Raw genomic sequence first — 23,513 nt, 5'->3', positions numbered from 1 at the left:
CTGTAGCATCCACCATGGCAACCCAAAGAGGGCAACTTCCTTCCTCCTAAATTAGATCTCAGTGAAGAGCATCTGTGCGTCACTGTCAAAATAGATTATAAACCTTGTTCAGTTTGTCTGTATGAGGCAGCGCTGTCGCTCTTGTGTCTCTCCATTGCATTTAGCAGTGACACAAAGACCTATCAAGGTTGTGGAAGTTCTGCTTGTTTAAAGGTTTCATTTGTCTTTCCCTTTAATGATGTTGACCACATTCGGCTACTCTTTTTGTTGTTGTTACCCCGTTTTATAGGGAGTCAAGTTCAAAGTGACAGATGATTCACACCAATCTTAGACATTCGTCAGCACACCAGCTCACATAAGACCACCCTTATTACCATTTGCTTTAGTACTGATCCTTTAATTCATTCCGAAACCTCTGTAGTTGAAATGTCACAGTTAAGAAACAATTCTGTGTAGCTTATTTAAAGAATTTACAAAACTTCCACCAAGCTTACAGTGAATTGTCTAGAAACTTGGCTATTTCTTTTCTTTCTTTTTTTTTTTACATGGGCATGCCTGTCAGCTGCTAGGTTTAAATGGTTGCCAGGCATATAGCTTTGGCAGAAACAGCCAAAAATCTCTTGGTTCCTTAAATTCTTACAAATCTGTTGTTATGCATGCTACACAGACGAGAGCCTTTTTTCTTCTGTCACATACCCCTTGCTTATGAAAGCTTGTGGTAAGATGGTTACCTTTGTTATATGAATGCATCTCTTGTATTTGTTCTGGGATTTGTTCTGGCAGCAGTAGTAAGAGTCTCTGATGTACGCAGCCACATGTTTCTGAAAATCTTTCAAAAGGGTAGCCGTGTTCATTTGTTTTGCCGCAAATTAAAGCGGAAATCTGTTGGCACCTTTAAGATTAGCCAAGTTTATTCCAGATAGATTTCTGTGAGTTAGACCTCCCTTCTTCAGACGTCGTTTAAGTCTTCAAAAAAAGAGAACAGTGCATTGGCAGGTGGGGAGGGAGGAGGTGAAAGTAGGGACAATACACCTCACCGCTTTTAGACGAGTGTTCCTAAACAGAAATTTGTCATTGGCTGGACTAAATTCTGGTGTATCAACCATCTTTTAAACTGTTTCTTTTAAATATTGCAATTTGGATGCCTTGACTATTGTGAATGGGTTTATCAATATGGCTTAGCTTACCTAGCAATTAATGGGTGATCAGGAGTAGAGAGATGTGCGTGAACCAGTTCAGGAGCCAAAATTTGGCACACGCTTGGCCCAGTTTGTAGCCCCCAAACCGATGTTCAAGGAAGGCGCTTCCCCAAAAATTTACTGAACTTTTGTCCAGTTCGGTTAGGCTCGGCTGTTCAGGCCATTTAAATTTAGCAGCTGAGAACTGTGGGTCCACAGCTCACCTGTTAGGTATAAATGACTGCGAGCCATTTCACCAGTCAATTTTGCTTCCCCCTGCATTGAAACAGAATGCTGAAATGGCTGCCACTGTGCCTGTCTGCTGTTAGGTTTAAGTGGCTGTCAGCCATTTAACCTTTCCCAGGTGACCCCCTCCTTGAGAGAAAAGGGTTTTTAAAAAAGTAAAGGTTGTTCCCTGTGCAAGCATCAGTTGTTTTCGACTCTGGGGTGACGTTGCATCACGTTTTCACGGCAGACTTTTTATGGGGTGGTTTGCCGTTGCCTTCCCCAGCAAGCTGGGTACTCATTTTACCGACCACGTAAGGATGGAAGGCTGAGTCAACCTTGAGCTGGCTACCTAAACCCAACTTTCGCCGGGATCGAACTGAGGTCGTGAGCAGAGATTTTGGACTGCAGTACTGCAGCTTTACCACTCTACGCTACGGCGCTCTTCCCTTGAGAGAAAGGGGGATCCATGCTGGTTGATTCAGTTTGGGCTTTCTTCCCCCCCCCCCTTTTTTTTCCTTTTTGCTTGATTCAAGGTTTGGTTTGGGAACCATCCAAAACCAGAATTTTAGGTTTGTGCCCATGCGTAATCAGGAGCTTAGCAAATGGAGTTGGACTGTCCTTAGTGGTCTAGAGTTAGTTTTCAGCTTGTGGAATATGACACCAAATCCCAGTTTGGAGGAGGGACAAAGACGCTGCTAGAAGACGTTTGCTATTTGAATTCATATGTGGAAGTCAGGGAGCTGGGAATGTTTAGCTAAAACTGAAATTCCTTGGGTGTAGTTGCTGTTTAGAAGTATGAGGTGTGGTTAGTAGTTACGCTGTCTGCTATTCAGGTCTGTTTTTTCCACTGTGTTCTGTATGTTTTTCAGTAACTATTACAAAGAAATCATAATAATGCATCTCTAGATCCTGTTTGGACTTCTAGAACAATCGTTGTCCCCTGTTTAAAACTTTGGTATGGTTTCCCATATGTAGGAATAGGTTCTTCACATTAATTTTCTTTAAATACTTGGGGTCGTATAAGAGAAAAAGCTTCTTGTTGCAAAAGGAGTCTTTCCCCTACATTTCAGGCACTGGAATTTTGCCCACTGATAACAAGATTTAGAGGAACTTTCTCAAATCTGGAGTGCAAGAGAAGATTCTAGAGAAATCAGACCTTTTTTTTTTTTTTGGAAGTGAAACTCCTTAATCCAAAAATCAGGGGAATCAATCCGAAAAAGCATATGGTATTACTTTTGACTTTCTTTTGGGCAGCATGAATTGTGGGAACTGACTTTTGCTGACATGTATTTTTCTTGCTTATCCTCGGTATTAATCCCATCAGAGTTCTAAAAGATCGTCCTGTTCAAGGAATATTATTGAGAAGAATAATATATAAATGATAAGCAGGAGGCAGGGTTTGAAAATGGTTATTGGATAGCAAGCTAATAGGTCTTAATAAAACCCACTTTGGTGAACCTGTAAGCTACAAGTAATACCAGAACTGTAGCATATCAAACATATTTTCCCCATGCTTGGTCTGTTAGAAACAATAATAGCAAAAAATAATTCATGACAAAGGAAAGGAAAGGTCCCCTGTGCAAGCACCGGTCATTTCCGACTCTGGGGTGACGTTGCTTTCACAATGTTTTCATGGCAGACTTTTTATGGGGTGGTTTGCCATTGCCTTCCCCAGTCTTTTACACTTTCCCCCCAGCAAGGGTACTCATTTCACCGACCTCTGAAGGATGGAAGGCTGAGTCAACCATGAGCCGGCTACCTGAATCCAGCTTCCACCGGGATCAAACTCAGGTCGTGAGCAGAGAGTTCAGACCACAGTACTGCTGCTTTACCCCTGCGCCATGGGGCCGCTATTCATGGCCAAATCATTCATTAATTGCTGGTTCATTTTTTTAAAAAAAAATTAGCTCAACCATCTGCTGTTGTCCTAGGGCTTTGTAGTTAGGTCTATTGAGGGGAAACAATTAATTCTTTTGTGGGTGGAAGTTAGCACTTAGAATGATTGTTTCATTTTGTAAATCCTTAGCAGCAGAAGGGGGGGCGGGGAAATGCACATGTGAATATGTCATGGAGTTAGATGTGTCTCATCTGAATTGCTTGCTTTGCTTATTTTTTTCTCCTTGCTGGTTTTTTCCATTGAATCTGTGCTGCTTCTGTGCCACTGTTTCCCACTATAGAAACTCCATCCCGCAGCCTTGCTTCTCGCGAGCGCATTTACAAAAGTCATGATGTAGCTGGGCCTGCCTCTGCTATTTCATCTCTCTCTCACAAACTAAAGGGTGGGTACGCATGCCAGTGTGGAGAGGTTGTTCAGAAGCTCTTTTAAAAAAAACAGCAAAACAGATGTTATCTGACTTCAGACCATTCCATTCCATTCACTTCTTTTAAAAAAAGGTTTTTGCTCAGCATTCTGTTGACTTTGTGTATAGTACTCCTTTAATGAGTCAGCATAAATGTGGTACGGGTGTGTGTTTTAATGAAATGTGCAAGGCTACTTTAGCGTGCAATAATAATAGGTATATTCTAGACAGTGCATCAAGAATGCGTAGACACACACTTTTTATATACGATTATCCTCTTTGTGGATGGTAACATTCTGTATATTTGAATATACTGTCAATATGATTTAGGACCTGATTTTATATCAAAGCAAAAATGAATTGACATTTCATATTTTGATTACCTCTGTGATTTTTTTTTGGGGGGGGGCATGGAGCTAAGGAGCATTGTATGCTTTTGTATACAATTCTGGGTCAGATCCGTCAGATGAAGGTGCTGAGAAATGCTGATTTCCCCCCCCTCCGCCGGGCCCAGTAGTCCTCTCTGGGCAGTTGCGAGAACTGCATAGATTCAAAGATGCATATAGATCAGGTAGCTGCAGCGAGGAGGAAGGGAGTCAGATCCCAGTTCCACCTGCTTCTGTTAGCACAGGACAGAGAAGATTTCACCAGTTGCCCTTCCACATTATGACCCTTCCACAACTGTGTAAGTTGCAAGGCTTTTTTGTAGAAGAAGCCCAGCAGGAACTCATTTGCATATTAGGCCACATCCCCTGATGTCAAGCCAGCCGGGACTGTGTTCCTGCATTGCTGCTCAAAAAAAGCCTTGTGCAAATCCACACAGACCCTGTGATCCCAAGATCAGCTTGCTCAGGGTTGGAAAGTATTGCTGAGAGGAAGGGGACGAGCGGGAACGAGGGAAAGATCTGCAGTCCTCATACCCATAGTTTGCCGGGTCAGACCCATTAGGCCCATGTGAGCTTGGCTCTTGCCCAAATGTATTAATTCCTGAGTGTTTCCTATAGATTTTTGCCAGAAATTATCAAATAAACAAGGTTTAAAATACTGGTTTTGGATATTGCAATCTAGATACCTCTTATCGGCAATATACTGCAGTAGATGTTAGCCTTCCACCCCCATCACAAGTATACTTTTCTTTGTTTTTAGGGAAGTGTGGTTAGCATATCAGCTTTTCACCCAGTGTGTGTTAATAAGCTACCTTTGAACATGCACACACCACTGTGGGGGACGTTTTAGATAAATTGTTGAATAGTATTCAGGGATCGTTCGCCTCAGTCCTACAAGGATGATTTGTGTGTAGAAATCTTGTTCCATGGATGGCTAGCTTCTGTGTTGGATCATGTGCACGCAAAACCGTGCCGCATGGACCCACATTCAGTATCCAGGGCTGCACTGCAGTACAGTTTGTTTGATTGGGGTTCTGTGTGCATTCATGAAGTGGTGGCTGGTGGTATCAGGCCAGGCAGTAATAGGCATCTGCATGGAAGTGGAAATGAAGATAGAGTTCCTTGTAGATCATCAGCATGGTCAACGCTGATAACTGATCACCAGACCCAACCCTAGCTTGTAGGACTGAGCTTGGCTAGATGTAAATCTCTCCTTATATCCCAGAGGTGGCCAAACTTGCTTAACATAAAAGCCACATAGAATAAACATCTGATGTTTGAGACCTGCAAGATATGCACATTAGATGTTGGAAGGAAGGAAGGAAAGCAGGCAGGCAAAGCCAATAGATGGGGGAGGGAGAGGTGGAAGGAACGCAACTTTAAATGCATTCTTCAAGTTGGCCAATGGGGCTGTGGGGGCTTCAAGAGCCACACAGTATGTGTGAAAGACCCACATGTGGCTCCCGAGCCAGTTTGGCTACCCCTGTTAATATCCCCTTCCTTTAGCTGCATTATCTTTCTGATATGGAGAAATCTGATTAATTTGTGTGGCCGCTCAGCCTTGTTGATTCTTGCTACCCTGAATGAACTTTTGCTTTTAATAATGTCTTTACGAAATGTATCAAACAGGTGACAGAGTGAATTTTACTGCAGCTGCTAGACCGGTTTCCCCGGCAGGGAAATCAGACATGGCGTCCAAATACAGAGCGGATAGCAGGTCACTTAAAACCGATGGGCGCATGATTCACAGTGTCGGAGACCAGAAAAAGGCCAGGAATACGGAGGGCTTATCCGCTAGCGAATCTCTGATGCTGAAATCTGATACTGGAAAGCTGAGGTCAGACTCCCACAGCAGGTCACTGTCTCCGAATCATAACACTTTGCAAACTTTGAAAACGGATGGAAGGACAACGTCTGGCTTGAGAGCGGAATCTCCGGGGCCAGGTAACCGATCATCTTCACCCAAGACTTTCCCAGCAGGTAAATCCTGCACATCTGGCGCCGGTTCTCGCCGGTCATCTTCTCCCCACGATAAGACTCAGAAACCCCCTGCCCCTGTGAAAACAAAAATGGACCCTCCTCGGGAGAGATCTAAATCAGACTCTTATACGTTGGACCCAGATAGCCTTCGCAAAAAGAAAGTGCCCCTAACGGAACCAATAAGGGGAAGGTCCACTTCTCCAAAACCAAAAATTATGTTAAAAGATGGGAAACCTGTGTCTGAAACAGACAACAGAGCCCCTTCTCCTCACGTGGTACAAGAAAACCTTCACAGCGAAGTGGTTGAAGTCTGCACTTCAAGTACCTTAAAGACCAACAGCATTACGGACAGCACCTGCGAAGATAACTCTGAGTTCAAAACTGTGGATGATGGCTCCAATAAAGTTCATTTCAGCATAGGGAAAGCCCCACTGAAAGATGAGCAAGACATGAGAGCATCTCCAAAAGTGAGCCGCAAATGTGCAAGCCGACACACGAGACCCAAAAAGGAGAAGTCTGTCTGCCTTTTCAAAGGCGACGGCACCAGACCCGTAGAACCCGCCAAGCAAGCCATGTCGCCCTCTGTGGCAGAATGCGCCAGGGCTGTCTTTGCCTCTTTCCTGTGGCACGAAGGGATAGTGCACGACGCCATGGCCTGCTCTTCTTTTTTGAAATTCAACCCTGAGCTCTCTAAGGAGCACGCACCAATCAGATGCAACCTGGGCCAGCAGCCGGTAGAAGAAAAAGAAACCAAGCTGAAAAACAGACATTCCCTGGAAATATCTTCTGCTCTTAATATGTTCAATATAGCCCCTCACGGGCCTGACATATCGAAAATGGGTAGCATAAATAAAAACAAGGTCCTCTCCATGCTTAAAGAGCCCCCTCTGCACGAGCGATGCGAGGATGGAAAGAACGAAAGTGCCTCTTATGAAACTTCTAGCCACCATGCCATGAAATCCAAGTCTCCTCTTCCTTTGACACTGCAGCACCTGGTAGCCTTCTGGGAGGACATTTCTCTGGCGACCATCAAGGCGGCTTCGCAGAACATGATTTTCCCAAGCCCCGGGTCCTGCGCGGTGTTGAAGAAAAAAGAAAGCGACAAAGACAACAAGAAGTCCAAAAAGGAGAAGAAGAAGAAAGAAAAAGCGGAAGCCAGACCGAGAGGAAACCTCTTTGGTGAAATGGCCCAGCTTGCAGTAGGGGGACCAGAGAAAGATACCATCTGCGAGCTGTGTGGAGAATCCCACCCGTATCCAGTGACCTATCACATGAGACAAGCTCATCCAGGTAAGGGCAGGGGTCATCCATGGCACATGGATAAAGAAAAGGTGACCATGCACTGTGGCTTGATCCTAAGAATGCTTATCTGGAGCCCCCCCCCCTTTTTATAAAATTAGAGAAACATGTTAAGCTCCAAATAATTTACCTGTTCTATCTGAAAGCCCTTTTGTCAAATAGTGAAGCATCCCCTCTTCTCTCCTTTATAATCTTACGCCTGTTAAAGCAAACAATGTATTACTAGAAGAGAATGGAAGCCACAGAGAAGTGAAAAAAGTTCCACTTCATTCAGAGGGATTCTTTGTTAAAAGAGTGCCTCCGTATTCATAAAAAAACTCCAAACGCGAATCAGATCACTGTTGGAGAATTTTCTCTTTATGTAATTCATCACATGTCCCTGAAAGATGATTAAGGAATTTGCAAGACTGCCTTATATAAGCTAGTATATCGCTATAGTAACATTTTAGTATAGTACACTTCCAAGGGGGTCTTTTGTATTCTGAATGTAAACATGCTTTTATCTGTGGTGTTTAAAAGGTCAAGAGGATCTTCTAAATCCTTGTATGCACCCTTTCTCGTGTTTTAAAAAGATTTAATATATAACATATAGAATAGGCATTGTTGTCACTACTATTTTAGCAGTGATGCACCTGTGAAGTTTCAAGACACCATTCACTCAGTGGATCCAGGTCAAGAACCTTCCCTTCCAGAGATTTTCACATTTAATTCTAAATTATAGGCCAACTGAACTCTGCTGTAGGAATGTGTTGATACACTAGTGACCTTTGCGCACGCGCACATACGTACGTTCACACTCTGAACCACATCGGTGCTGTTTCTCCAGGGTATTACCCCTGATGAATCAGTGCCATTCATGCTGATTGGGTGCAAAATACATGATCGGCTGATATACATACAATGTAAGAAACATGGCATAGCACCAGAGAGAAGTAGCTAACTTTCAGAGAGGGGCGTGTGTGCCTATAAGAAAATTAAAAGGGGACCTATATTTGTCTTGTTCACTGGTAAGTAAATAAAAAATTTGGCTCTTTCATAGGCTAGATTTATGTCAAACGTTAGCTTGAAAATCCCTTAGTTCGCTATGTGGGCAACTGGAATTGCAGTAATCAAAAAGCTGACGCAAGTGAGAAAACCCACCTCTGTGTGTTTGTGTGCTGTTAAGTCACAGCTGATTTATGGCAATCCCATAAGGCATTCAAGGCAACTGATTAAGCAGAGGTGGTTGCCATTGCCTTCCTCTGCATAGACTTCCTTGGTGATCTTCCATCCAAGTACCGACCCTGCTCAGCTTCCAAAATTAGATGTGATTTGGCTGTACTTATATCATTACTCATCTCAGAACAAAAACACAGGATTAACAGAACAAGGACACAAAACCAGGGGCGGAATTCTAGCAGGAGTTCCTTTGCATATTAGGCTCCACCCCCTGATGTAGCCAATCCTTCAAGAGCTTACAAAAAAGAGCCTTGTAAGCTCTTGGAGGATTGGCTACAGCAGGGGTGTGTGGCCTAATATGCAAAGGAGCTCCTGCTAAAATTCCACCCCTGCACAAAACTATGCTGCAGTTTTATGCAAGACGGGGAACTAGTGAGGCAAAGCGATACTGAAAACCTTAATTTCGTGCAGTGATCAGTGCAATTCTTCAAGCAGCTCCCTTTCAGACTGCTGTGAGTTGTAGTGTCAGCTGTCCCTGCAGCCCCAACCTCTTGATTGCAGTTTTTGGCCATCTTTTTTGGTCAGTAAATTACAGGGGGCTGCAATGGATAATGCCAGCCGGAGTCCTAAGCCCTGCTCTCTCCTGCCTGTTGTCCTGAATGCAAGTGCATCTGTTCTGACGTGAAACTGTTGCATTAAGTAGTATGACAGTTGTAGAAGTGATCCTCTGAACCTCAAAAGATCAGTCTGGCATGTTTTGAAAGATGCTCTCTGAAACACGCAGCGTAGCAGTACAAAATTATAGGTGCAGTAGATCTGAATCTGAAACATGATTTTTCACGATTTAAGGGTGTGGCCGGTATGCAGGTGGACAAGGCTATAACAGCATTGGACACTTCTGCGGTGGATGGGCTGGCAATTGCGGCGACGGTGGGATTGGAGGAAGCACATGGTACCTAGTCTGCGATCGGTGCAGAGAGAAATATCTACGTGAGAAGCAGGCGGCAGCAAGAGAAAAGGTATCTTTTCATCTGTTTCTTACTGTCCATGATGAGAGTTTGTAGTTTCACGTAGCCTCTGCAGGGTCTGCCTTTGGGCCCTCCATGAACTGCAGTATGGCTCTCTTACCCCTAATGTTGCCCTCTCAGAAACCGATTTCCCACTCACCTTATGCCGCTCTCACATTCCTCTTCTCAGCAGGGCTTCCATCCAATTTCACACTATCTGACCTGGGGCTGCAACTAGCTTTGGCTTTCTCGTGCAGTAAACAGAAACTGGTTTTTAGAGGTTTCTGTTTGCCACGTGAAAAGGGTGAAGCTAGTTGCAGCTCCAGGGCAGATAGTGTGAAATCAGACAGAAGTCCTGCTGAGAAGAGGACTGTGAGAGCGGCGTAAGGTGAGTGGGGAATCGGTCAGAGTGTTCTTCACAGCAAACCTGTAAGACTGTTTACAGCAGTGAAGAATCATTCCATGAGAAACGTTTGTAAACTCATTCTTTTCCCTCCTGCTTTCCTTACCACAATTGACTTCAAGATACATGGCAGAACATTAGTGAACAGAATGTTATAAATAGTCGTGGATGTTTGTAATGCTTCTTCCACTTGTTTTACTTCTAATGTTTTATTTTACTTCATTCATTCCTTGCCTTTCTCCTCAGTGGGGACCCAAAGCAACTTAAATTCCTTCCTGTGCTCTGTTTTATACTCACAACAACCCTGTGAGGTAAGTTAGGCTGAGCGTGTCTGACCCAAGGCCATTCAGTGAGTTTCTGTGGCACAAGTGAGACTTTGAACTCAGCTCTCCCAAGTACTAGTCTGATACTCTTAACCACTAGACCATCCTGCCTCACAATTTCATATGTAGAATGGTGGCTTGTACAGTAAACAGATTTGTTAGCTGACATAAAGGGAGGGACGGTGTCTCAGTGGTAGAGCATCTGCTTGGTAAGCAGAAGGTCCCAGGTTCAATCCCTGGCATCTCCAACTAAAAAGGGTCCAGGCAAATAGGCGTGAAAAACCTCAGCTGGAGACCCTGGAGAGCCACTGCCAGTCTGAGTAGACAATACTGACTTTAATAAGGGTCTGATTCAGTATAAGGCAGCTTGATATGTTCATATGTTCATATTATTGGCCTCTTGGTAGTCCCATTTTCTATATTTGATGACAAAAGGGAGAAAAATGAAATGGGGTCGTTACCAGACTTCAGTTCAGCTGCACTGTGCATAAGCGATAGGGTTGGACTATTTGCCCAGTCCTTATGTTGTTTCAGAGCCCCATGGCGCAGAGTGTTAAAGCTGCAATACTGCAGCTCTAAGCTCTGCTCATGACCTGAGTTCGATCCCCGGTGGAAGCTGGGTTCAGGTAGCCGGCTTCAGGTTGACCCAGCCTTTCATCCTTCTGAGGTCGGTAAAATGAGTCCCCAGCTTGCTGGGGGGGAAGTGTAGATGACTGGGGAAGCCAATGGCAAACCACCCTGTAAAAAAGTCTGCCATGAAAACGTCGTGAAGGCAATGTCACCCCAGAGGCGAAAACAACTGGTGCTTGCACAGGGGACCTTTCCTTTTCTTATGTTGTTTCAGTTATAGACAGCTGATAATAATGAAGACGAAACAGACAAAGCAGGAGAACTCCAGTGTGAGTTACTGGATCTGCTGCACCTCTCTTGGTGGAAAGGATGAGCTTACAACTCTTTGTAGAAATCTGACCTTGTTAGCCTTAGGCTGTTGAGAGCCCTTCCTTTGGGGCCTGAAGATCATGTGCTATTTCGCTGTTATCCTTTTTACCTCCCTGTCTCCAGTGAGAGACTCAAAGAGTGTTCATTTGTGTCTCTTTGTAGGTCAAGCAGTCTAGGAGGAAGCCTATGCAAGTGAAGACGCCTCGTGCCTTGCCGACCATGGAAGCTCACCAAGTGATCAAAGCAAATGCGCTGTTCTTGCTGGCGTTGAGCAGTGCTGCTGAGCCCAGCATCTTGTGCTACCACCCTTCCAAGCCATTCCAGTCCCAGCTCCCCAGCGTCAAGGAAGGCATCTCAGAGGACTTCCCTGTTAAAATGACCTGTCTCTATCTCCAGACTTTAGCCAGGTTAAAAACAAAACTTCATTAAGTTACTTCTCTCCCCCCCTGTATCAGTGGTATAATAATTATTGTGCTTTCCCAAAGTTTCTGTATTCAGTCTCGAGGCAAACTGAAGCCAATATCTCCCAAGATTTTTGAGCCTAGTGAGTACCTTTGGAATTCTAACATAGGATGGTGGGCACAGCAACAAAACTGGTTGCCAAAGGAGGCAAAACCAGGCACAAAATGGTGGCTTCCACTTACCTCCAGTTTACACAGGGAAGATTCTTGTGCTGCGGTAGCAGCCGCTGCCAGAGCCAGTATTTTTTTTTAAATCTGCACAGCCAATCAGATATCACCTGACCAATGAGAAATCTTGCTGGGCAAAAGCCCCACCCCACTTGGCCCCACCCACTTTCTGAAAACATTTGGCATGTACCAGGAAAGGTGCCATAGTGGCCAGAAGTACTCTGTTGGGAACCTGTGGATTAAGTGTTCACAGTATTAATACTATTAATCGGGTTGTTATGTAGAAAAATAGGTGGTGCTCATTAGCATAACTTCTCATTTATTTTTTATTTATTTATTTTGTGGGCTTATATTTCACCCTATCCCGTAGATGAGCTTTAGGCGGATCACAACATATAAAGTAACAATAAAAAGCCTACAGATCAAAATTAAAACACATTAAAATTAAACAGCAAAAGCAATAAATGCACCACTGGCATTAGCATATGCCGCCCCCGCCTCCAACCAAAAGCAACCCAACGCAAGCCAGGGATCCAGCCAGCCGAAGCAGACCTTGCTTCCTGGGCCGCCCCCCACCCCAGTCAAAAGGCCAGCAAGCCACCCACTGCCCAAAATCACATCAGAAGTGGAGAAAGGGTGATGTGGGCTTCTCCAAAGGTTAATGAGGGCTGCTGGGGTGTGGCAAAGCCCCTGGTGACTGGCTGGCTGTCCACTCTCCTAATCCAGGGATTGTTATGCAGCTGTACCTACTATTCAGTAGACAAGGTAGGTGGGTAGGAGGAGGGGGAACCCTCAGAAAGTTTCAGGAGCTGTGCTCCTCTGAGCTCCTGCTGAATTCAAGGCCTGATATTAATACTATATTAGTACTCTTAATGAAACAAGCAGTATATTACCACTATCTGATAGTTGCAGTTGTCTTCCTCTTTGGGCAAAAACTTCAACATAGAAGCAGTCGAGACTGAGGTCTTACAAGTGTGCATGTGGCTTCCAAACTATTTTGAAATATGGGTTTGTCTTGATTCTGTATTTACTTTTTGATCGACGTGTGGTCCTCCAGAGAGCTTTCAGTCACTTCTTAGTGCTTGGTATGTATTCAAATGTGAGGTTAAACTAGACTTCCAGAAGTGTAGCCTCTTGTATGTCACCCGGGAGTCAGACCAGCTGAACAGTTCAAAGCGGTACCATCCTTTTAGATGACAACGAAGTTTGAGTCCAGTGGTATCTTTAAGTCCAACAAAGTATTGCAGGTATGGGCTTTTGTGTGCAAGCACACTTTTCCAGATGCATCTGAGGAAGTGTGCTTGCTCAAGAAAGCTCATACCTGTAATAAAACCGTGTTGGTCTTAAAGGTGCCACTGGACTCAAACTTTGTTCTACAGCTTCAAACCAACACGGCTGCCTATCTTTTTAGATGACAGAAAGCAAAGACTCAGTAGAAAATAAGCCCTCACTCAAAATGATACTCTTGGTGAAATCCAGTTTATTCTTTGCTTCAACAGAGGGAAACGACAAGCTCGGGGTCAACCCTTTTGCAATATAATTTCCTGACCTAGTAAAAAGTCTGCTTATGCAGGCATCCCAAACTAGGCTTATACTCCATGTTTCCCTGCTCTGCCAGCCAGCCAGCCAGCCAACCCAAGATACTGTTGCCTCTCCTAACTCTTGCAGATCCTGTTGACTGGTTTTTAAATAGGACTCCAGTTGAATGTATGATTTTGAAAATTTCCAAGATGAATCAAAGCTTAAATGGCAGAGATTTAACCCAGGAAGCAGTTGTGATCAGTGAACTAGAATGGGGTGTGTGTGTGTGTGTAGAACGAATTTTGAATCCAGTGGCACCTTTAAGACCAACAAAAGTTTATTCAAAGTATGAACTCAGGGGTGTGTGTTTGTATTGGGGAGGGGAGGTAGAGTTTACTGTTACTCATGCTTGTTAATTTCTTTTATGCTTATCCATTTAGAGTGGTGAAACATTCAACTGAAAGATTTCGTTTTAGGGTAATATTCTGTACCTTATTTTCTGCAGGCATCATCATGAGAACTTTGTTGGCTATCCAGATGACAACCTTTTTCAGGATGAGATGAGATACTTGCGCTCGACTTCAGTGCCTGCCCCTTATATATCAGTGACTCCTGATGCCAGCCCTAATGTTTTCGAGGAGCCAGAAAGCAACATGAAATCCATGCCCCCAAGGTACTCCAGCATGTTGTGGTGCATGTCCCTTTAAGAGGGTTATATATAAGTTAAGATAGGAAGTGGGGAGTGAACCTTGCAGCTGTAGGACATGGTTTTATGTTGTGTGTATTGACTGACTTGGCGATAATAAAACAAACTTGAAGACTGACGTGGAGGCTTTATTTAAGAGACATAACAAATTGGTGACAAAAGAGGGATGGCGTTTTTGCCTCTGAATCCACCGGTACCTTTTTTGCAAAATCCCGGTGAGCCTCCAATTATTTTCACATCATGGATCCTCATGTTTGACAATTACCTGCTTGCAATTAGTGACACTGCAGTGTCTGAAGAACATAAGCTTGCATTGCTTATCCACGCCCTAGGAGTAGAAGGACAACGTATTTTTTATACACTCCCTCTTGTTGATGATAAATATGAGGCGGTTCTTACTGCATTGAAGGGGTTTTTTGTGCCCAAGGTTAATGTGGTTGCTAATCATTATAAATTTCGTCAACGTGAACAGAAACCGGGGGAGTCAGTGTTACAATACATTGCAGCTTTGAGAGACTTAATTGGCCCCTGTGAGTTTGGATTGTTAGCTGATGAGATGATCAGAGACGAGCTGGTTGAAAAGATAGCTGTACCTCGCATAAAGGAGTGGCTACTTTTAGAACCAGAACTTTCTTTGGATAAAACTATAGCAATAGCAACCCAAACCGAAGCAGCTTTGAATGAAACTAAGATGATAAGTTTGGGCACTGGAGATGGAATAAAAGAAGTGGAACTGTTGCAGAAAGTGCCAAGACATAGTCAAGACTCTGTAAAAGAACTGAAGGAACAGGTTGGAAAGCCAGGAAACCAGAGACACAGAATGCCAATAAAAACACGTTTCCGTTGTGGCTCTATACAACACCTGGCAAATGACCCTAAGTGCAAAAGGAGTTCAATGTAGTCATTGTAAAAAATTTGGACTTTTTTAAAGACTTGTTATAGCCGCCAGAATAATCATCAGGTGCATGCAATCCAAGTACCTGATGTAAATGTTTTGGACGTGAATAGGAATAGAAGTATCTCTGAGGCAAAAAGGATTATGCATACTGATAAGATAACTGCTAGTCCCTTGGGGGGGGGGAGAGTCATGAAATTGAGTTAATGTTAGACACTGGGTCAGCCGTCTCTATACTATCTGAGGCATTGTATTTGAAATATTTTGGGAATGTACCATTAGTGGAACCAAAATTACAATTGGTTTGTTATTTAAAGAACCAAATACCTTTATGTGGTTGCCTGTCTGCTGAAGTGAATTGTGGTGCAAGTTGCGCACCTGCAGAATTTTATGTTGTGCCTGGTGGTACCCCTGTTCTTGGCAGGGACTTGTTTGCTGCATTAAAGCTGACGGTAGTGGATGGCTGTGTTGTGGCCCCACAACTGGACGCTGAGTCTATACAGAGTGGGAATACTTCTGTAAGTGGGGATACCTTGGTACAGGAGATTGGGTGTGCAAAGGGATTTGTCCATAAAGTAAAAGTGAGGTCTAATGTGATCCCTGTGCAACAGATGTTACGACGATTGCCATTTGCTGTGAGAGATGCTGTGTCAGAAGAGCTTAAGAAATTGATGGAGAAGGATATTATTGAGGAGGTGGACTCATCAGATTGGGTCTCACCCATAGTGGTGGTAAGAAAGAAAACGGAAGTATACATCTTTGTGTAGATCTGAGAGAACCTAAGACTGTGGTGATTCATAGTCATCCATTGCCACATATAGAAGAAGTGTTCCCTGAATTGGCAGGAGCTAAGATGTTTTCCACCTTGGATTTGCAGAGTGCATACCACCAAGTTATGTTGCATAGAGAAAGTAGAGATCTTACAGCATTTATTACACATGATGGGTTGTTTAGATTTAAGCGTGTTCCATATGGATTGGCTTCAGCCCCTGCTGCTTTTCAAAAGATGATGTCTTTAATACATAAGGGGCAGAATGGGGTGCAGTGCTATTTAGATGATATTATTGTATTTGGAAAGACCCCGGAAGAACATGAGAGAAATTTACAGTCAGTATTAAGGTGTATTAGTTCAGCTGGACTGGAACTTAATAGGGAGAAACGTAAACTTAGGCAGGTAGAACTTACTTTTTTGGGACATAGTGTTTCAGCAGAGGGGTTGAAACCTGACGTAGGTCATGTCGAAGCAATTGTGCAAGCACCACCTCCAACTGATCTTTTTTGGGGCTGACTTCATGGTATGCAAAGTTTATCCCTAATTATGCTTCAAATCTTCTTCGTGGTCTCTGTGCCTCACACTCATGAGATAGAGCACCTGCGCCGATCCCCAAATTGGTACCTAAAAGGCCCAGGAATTTTTGCACTCGGCACCCAGTGAGCATGCGCAGGCATCCCAGTACGCATGCCCGCCGGAGCCGAGCCAGCACGAGGCTTACTGAAACTATTAAGTTGTGCTACTTGCTGACAAAGAAGCCGTTGCCTGGACCCATTCGTGAACACTCTACTAGAGCTATGGCGACGTCGGTGGCGTTCCTGAAAGGTGTCTCATTGACGGACGTTTGCAAGACCACCACTTGGTTCTCTCCCCATGCTTTCATGAAGCATTACGCTCTGGATGTGCATGCTCAGCAGAGAACTCGTTTGGGAGCTGCGGTGCTGCAAGCTGTCTCTTCTGGTTGACCGTCTGCTCCCGCCTCCAAGTACGTCTGGCTTGCTAATCTCCCATGAGTGTGAAGCAAAGAGACCACGAAGAAGATAGACAGGTTGCTTACCTGTAACTGTAAATCTTCGAGTGGTCATCTGTGCATTCACACTACTGCCCTCCTTCCCCACTGCTGAAGGTCTCCCTATGTTAGGGGCTTCCAGCGGTCAGGAAGGAACTGGCGGGATCCTTGTGCTTACTCCGGTGAGCATGCATACCGGGACACCTGCGCATGCTCACTGGGTGCCGCACGTGAAAAATCCCAGGCTTTTTAGGTACCGATTCGGGGATCAGTGCAGGCGCTCTATCCCATGAGCATGAATGCACAGATGACCACTCGAAGATCTACAGTTACAGGTAAGCAACCTGTCTTTACTGAGCCATTGAGAGAACTGTTGCGTGGAAGTACAGCCTTGATATGGTCACCTGCAGCTCAGGCTGGTTTTGAGAGTGTAAAATATTTGATCATTCATAGCCCAGCTTTGGCATTGTTTGATCCATCTCTGCCTATAATTGTAACAACTGATGCTTCTGAATATGGCCTGGGAGCTGTTTTGACTCCGCTCCATGAAGGCAAGGTAGAAAAGACAGTTGTGTTTGCATCAAGAACATTGACTGAGGCTGAAAGAAAGTATTCTGTGGTCAAAAAGGAGGCTCTTGCATGTGTTTGGGCCGCAGAAAAGTGGAGAACTTATCTGTGGGGTCATCGATTTAAATTACGCACTGACTGTAGCCCCCTGATAACACTGTTGACATCAAATTGGGAAGAGCAAGAAGTCGAATTGCTAGGTGGTCAGCACTACTGCTTTGTTTTAGTTATGGATGGAATATAAACCAGGAGCAGAAAATGTAACAGCTGATTGTTGTGGCTTCCCTTGCCATCCTCTTGTGTATTGCCAGAAGAGGATGTAGAAGTAGTTGCACTGCTTTCAGGCATTCCGGTTGCAGTCACACAAGAGAAATTTCAAGCTGCATGCTTAGCATGCCCAGTTCAGCAGAAACTAAGGGGATTTTTGATGAATAAATGGCCTAGTAAGGAAAAGGGAATGGAGTTGGAACTGTTGCCTTATTTTAGAGTACGTGATGAACTCTCTTTACAAAATGGCTGTATTTTACGAGGTACACATCGGTTGCTTGTCCCAGAAGAATTGCAACCTACATTTGTAGGTCTTGCTTATGATACACATCAAGGAACCGTATGCACAAAACAACGATTGCGTGATTTGTATTGGTGGCCTGGGATGGATTCACAAGTGGAGGCAGCCATTAAGGCTTGTGTCACCTGCCAGTTACATGATAAGACAGCGGTTACACATCCCGCTCCATTACAGCCGGTCGCATTCCCACATTCTGCTTGGAAAAAGTTGCTATTGACATTGTGGGACCTTTTGATACTGCCCCTATTGAATGTTGCTATGCTATTACACTGATAGACTATTTTAATAAGTGGCTAGAGATAGCGTTTACATCAGCTGCTCTGATTAAGTTTTTGCGGTAGTTTTCAGTAGGGAAGGGGGCCCTAAGGAGTTGATCTCTGATAATGGCACCCAATTTACTTTTGTGGAATTTGAAACATTCCTTGAGGAGCGAAATATTATACACAGGAGGTCATCAGTGTATTATCCGCAAGCTAATAGAGAGATTGAACGATTTAATAAAAGTTTGAAAAATATCTTGCAAACAGCTAAATTGGAAGGAAAGGCATGGGTTACCTTTACAACTGATTTTTTACAAGTATATAGGGCAACAAGGCATAACACAACACAAAGATCACCAGCAGAATTGTTGCATGGGAAGGAGATGCGTACTAAGTTAAAAGTTACTGGGATTTTAAAGGCAAGGACTGATGCTGTGTCAAATTCAGAATTGAGGAAAAGAGTGAATCAGGAGCAAGAAAAAATATAGGGCATATACAGAAAGACATAGAGGTTCTAAGGATGTTAAATTTGAGTGTGGCTCTTTAGTTAGAGTAAGGAGACAGGGAATTTTACGAAAGGGGGAATGTCGGTTCACCCCACCTTTCAAAGTTATTTAGAGGAGAGGACAATATACCTATAAATTAGCAGATGGGCGAGTATGGAATGTGTCTCATTTGGTATCTGCACATTCTAGTGGAAGGAGTTTTGAATTAGATGACTCTCCTTCGTTACCAGGGATTCAAAATGAGGCTGGGCCTGTGTGAGGGGACTAATTGAAGGGATCAGCCAGAACTCTTAGATACACCTCAAGAGACACTAGTAGCACAACCATTACAATCTCAAGAGGCACCGCCAGCTGCGGAAAAGGAGAGGATGAGAAGAACAAGACGACCACCTGTTTGGATGAAGGACTATTTTATGAATTGACAAATGGGGAGATGTGTATGTCCCTTTAAGAGGGTTATATATACCGTATTTTTCGGACCATAAGACGCACTTCCCCCCCCAAAAAAAAGTGGGGGGGGAGTGTGTGCGTCTTATGGAGCGAAGGGACGCTTCCTCCGGGGGGGGGGCGATCTGTTGCCTCCGCCTCCAATCCTGGCGCTTCCCCCGCGCCTGCCTGCCTGGCTCCAGCTCTGCTTCCAGCAAGCGCTGGGATCGCTCCACGCTGCCCCCACTGCAAACCCAGCGCTTCGCGAGTGCCGGCTGCAGAGGGGGCAGTGTGCTTCCTCCATGCCTGTCTGCCTGGCTCCAGCTCTGATGCTTAAAGCAAGCGCCGCGATCGGAGGGCGGAGGGAGCGATCCTGGCACTTGCTTTAAGCATCAGAACTGGAGCCAGGCAGACAGGCATGGAGGAAGCACGCTGCCCCCTCCGCAGCTGGCGCTCGCGAAGCACTGGGTTTGTGGTGGGGGCAGCATTGAGCGATCCCAGCGCTTGCTGGAAGCAGAGCTGGAGCCAGGCAGGCAGGCGCGGGGGAAGCGCTGGGATTGGAGGCAGAGGCAGCGGATCGCCCCCCAGGAGGAAGGTGCGTCCTATGGTCCGGAGCGCCTTATGGACCAAAAAATATGGTAAGTTAAGATAGGAAGTAGGGAATGAACCTTGCAGCTATAGGACATGGTTTTATGTTGCGTGTGTTGACTGACTTGGAATTAATAAAACAAACTTGAAGACTGACATGGAGGCTTTATTTAAGAGACATAACACATGTATATTAATATGTATTGGTGTGCTACCTGCAAAGATTTTTTGTAGCCAGTTTGGTGTAGTGGTTAAGAGCAGCAGTCTCTAATCTGGGGAACCCATTTGATTCCCCACTCCTCCACAGGCCACTGGGTGATCTTTGGTCAGTCACAGTTCTCTCAGAGCTGTTCTCTCAAGAGCAGTTCTTGAAGAGCTCTCTCAGCCCCACTTCCGCACAGGATGTCTGTTGTGGGGAGAGGAAGGGAAGGAGATTGTAAGCTGCTCTGAGACTCTGAGTGAAGGGTGGGGTATAAACCCAACACTCCTTCTTTTATGTTCAGGCAGCTTTGTGATTTATGGAGGCTGCTGCTTTGTAACCAGTTAGTGGTTAGTGGAGATGCAGTTTGGTGTAGTAGCTAAGTGCGTGGACTCTTATCTGGGAGAACCAGGTTTGATTCTGCACTCCTCCACATGCACCTGCTGGAATTGCCTTGAGTTAGCCATAGGTTTTGCAGGAGTTGTCCTTGAAAGGGCAGCTGCTGTGAAAGCCCTCTCAGCCCCACCAACCTCACAGGGTGTCTGTTGTGGGGGGAGAAGATATAGGAGATTGTAAGCCGCTCTGAGTCTCTGATTCAGAGAGAAGGGCGGGGTATAAATCTGCTTTTCAAGGCAAGAGACATTCAAAGGTTGACTTACCATTGCCTGCCTCTGTGTAACAGTGCTGGACTTCCTTGATGCTTCCTGCTTCTATGCAAGTTTCTGTCACCCTTCATCCTGATTTCTTAATGCCTGCACCACCATTAATCCTGAATAAACCCTTTTGCAAGATTTGAAATCATTTCCTGAAGCTGTTTACGAATCCAGAAGTCGTACTTTCCCATTTATTAGCAGGGTGTACATGTTGCCTAGGCTTACATAGCATCATTAAAATGTTTACATGGAGAAGATTTTAATTAGCCCACTAATTTATTTCCAGTTTAGAGACTAGCCCCATCACAGATACGGATCTCGCAAAACGCACAGTTTTCCAAAGGTCATACTCAGTCGTCGCCTCAGAATATGACAAGCAGCACTCCATTCTTCCTGCACGGGTGAAGGCTATCCCCAGGAGGAGAGTGAACAGTGGAGATGCCGGTAATAAGACAGAATAATATACTTTCTCTCTTTTGTAGTTGTTCCTTTACAAGGTCTGTGCTGTTTTTCTATATAGAAGTAGAATCAGGGCTTTTTTTGTAGCAGGAACTCCTTTGCATATTAGACTGCACCCCCGTGGCACAGAGTGTTAAAGCTGCAGTACTGCAGTCCTAAGCTCTGCTCACGACCTGAGTTCAATCCCCGGTGGAAGCTTGGTTTTCAGGTAGCCGGCTCGAGGTTGACTCAGCCTTCCATCCTTCCGAGGTCAGTAAAATGAGTACCCAGCTTGCTGCAGGGAAAGCGTCGATGACTGGGGAAGGCAGTGGCAAACCACTCTGTAAAAAAGTCTGCCGTGAAAACGTTGTGAAAGCAACGTCACCCCAGAGTTGGAAACAACTGGTGCTTGCACAGGGGACCTTTCCTCGATGTAGCCAACTCTCCAAGAGCTTACAGGGCTCTTAGTATAGGGCGTACTGTAAGCTCCAGGAGGATTGGCTACATCAGGGGTGTGTGACCTAATATGCAAAGGATTTCCTGCTACAAAAAAAGCCCTGAGTAGAATGTTTTGATTAAACCTGGGATTTATTCGTGGCATAGGTTTTTAATTCTTTTCTTCGAAAAGCAGAGAGCCCACCCCTGCAACATTTTTTGCATCACATATACTGATGGCAGAGTGGACTTTTATTTCAGAAACAAAAATCCAAAAGAGTACTAGGTCTACATAAATAATTGCACAGTTCTTTGGCTCCTGGCTGCAGCAGTCCTCAAGTATACTTGTGGCTTTGCGATCTGTTACGAATGCACTACTGCTGATAGCATGTCAACCTTTTAATTTCTGTTTGATTAGAATTGGAAATAAATACCAAAAAAAGATTCAGAATTGAAGTCTGAAATACAGGTGGTTCTCTTGAGCTCTAGAGTGCCTGTCTTGTTATTGCTAGTAACCAGCGGTGGAATTCTAGCAGGAGCTCCTTTGCGTATTAGGCCACACACCCCTGATGTAGCCAATTCTCCCAGAGCTTACAAGGTTCTTTTTTGTAAACTCTTGGAGGATTGGCTACATCAGGGGGTGTGGCCTAATATACAATGGAGCTCCTGCTAGAATTCCACCTCTGCCAGTAAGAAATGGCACAGTTCAGATATGAGCTGGGGGGGGGGGGGCGGCGGGGAGTCAAGCTTGTGTACTCCCTTCCCTCACACAAAGCTTAATAATTCAAGATTTTTGCAGCAAACCAGTGTCATCATTGCAAAAGATGGCTTGCTCCCCATCTTCACATCAGGATTCTAAACTGATTTAATTCTGATTTGGAGTGAAGAACAGGATACTGCTCCCTCCTTGCCCAGGCAGAGGTGAGACAAAGGGATGGGGAGTGTGTCAGTGGACTGCCAAAGGAAGCTGACTAGTATTAGCAAATGATGTGCTGATGCATGCCAGAGGGTCGATGCTAGGAGCAGCTTTTAAAATCCACTGCCTCCCACGCTTCTTTGTGGCTAAGGAGAAAGGACATGGCATCCTTCCCTCAAGCATCAGTAAGCATTTAGCAAGAAGCCGAGTCAGAACACACACCTGACTGCTCTGGGCTTGGAGCCAGGTGATCTCACCTGCAAGACAGGAATACAGAGACTGAGGAGGCCTGACTGTTCTCCCTCCCCATCACTTCCTGGCATTGTGATTCACCTTTGTTTGAACGGTTGTCATTGGCCATTGCAAATCCTTGCCTTGCTGTGAATGAATAAATGTGTCCCTCTGTTCTCTCCGATCATAGCACAGGCTGTCCTCATTTCTCTGTGCTCCTACAAGCACTATTTGGTCCCCCAGACAGAATGGCAAATGGTGTTTTGCTGCAAAAATAGGAGCCTGGGATTAGTGAGCTGTGTGTCAGTTGTGGTGTGGGGGAAGAATGGAGCATGATAATCAGTGCTCTCTCTAAGCTGAGTTAGCGTGAGCTAGCTCACAGATTTGTAGCCTCCAGCTCACACATTTTGGTCTTAGCTCAGGGATGACCCGAGAACACACTCATTTATGCAATAGCTCGCAACTTTAATGTTAGTAGCTCACAACTTTAATGCCAGGTGCTCACCAAGTAGAATTTTTGCTCACAAGACTCTTCAGCTTAGAGGGAACATTGATGACGACCCAGCATGAAACTTATCCTGGCTTCAGTCCACAGCATAAAATTATTGAGTTCTAGCACAGATCGTATGTACAGTTTCTGTTTTTTAATACTAATATACTAACATTTGCATAGCTGTGGAAGAAAGATTAACCATCTAATGTGCACATATTTTTATGCTTTTAAATAGAAGTGGGGTCCTCTCTCCTGAGACATCCGTCTCCTGAACTTTCTCGGTTAATCTCCGCCCACAGCTCTCTTTCCAAAGGAGAGAGAAATTTCCAGTGGCCTGTTTTGGCATTTGTAATCCAGCATCATGACTTGGAGGGACTGGAAATTGCAATGAAGCAAGCTTTAAGGAAATCAGCATGCCGGGTCTTTGCTATGGAGGTATTTTGTGCCTAAATTCATTTTCCACCCAAAAGTTTGCTCCAATAACAGTACTGCTAGTCAAA

At 44.7% G+C, this 23,513-nt stretch overlaps 1 protein-coding gene across 1 annotated transcript in view; it reads left to right on the top strand.

Moving 5' to 3' along the window:
- MYCBP2 (MYC binding protein 2) overlaps positions 1–23,513 on the top strand; it is a 218,300-nt gene that overhangs the window by 152,697 nt on the left and 42,090 nt on the right. The window contains exons 56-61 of the mRNA XM_060233596.1: positions 5,722–7,362; positions 9,379–9,548; positions 11,364–11,608; positions 13,857–14,024; positions 20,787–20,944; positions 23,249–23,448. Coding sequence (XP_060089579.1) covers positions 5,722–7,362; positions 9,379–9,548; positions 11,364–11,608; positions 13,857–14,024; positions 20,787–20,944; positions 23,249–23,448 — 2,582 coding nt within the window. The remainder of the gene's footprint in view (positions 1–5,721; positions 7,363–9,378; positions 9,549–11,363; positions 11,609–13,856; positions 14,025–20,786; positions 20,945–23,248; positions 23,449–23,513) is intronic.

This window comes from Heteronotia binoei, chromosome 3, assembly GCF_032191835.1.
Source record: "Heteronotia binoei isolate CCM8104 ecotype False Entrance Well chromosome 3, APGP_CSIRO_Hbin_v1, whole genome shotgun sequence".
NCBI lineage: Eukaryota > Metazoa > Chordata > Lepidosauria > Squamata > Gekkonidae > Heteronotia > Heteronotia binoei.
The sequence above is the reverse complement of the archived record's forward strand: the minus strand, read 5'-3'. Positions and strand labels throughout refer to the sequence as shown.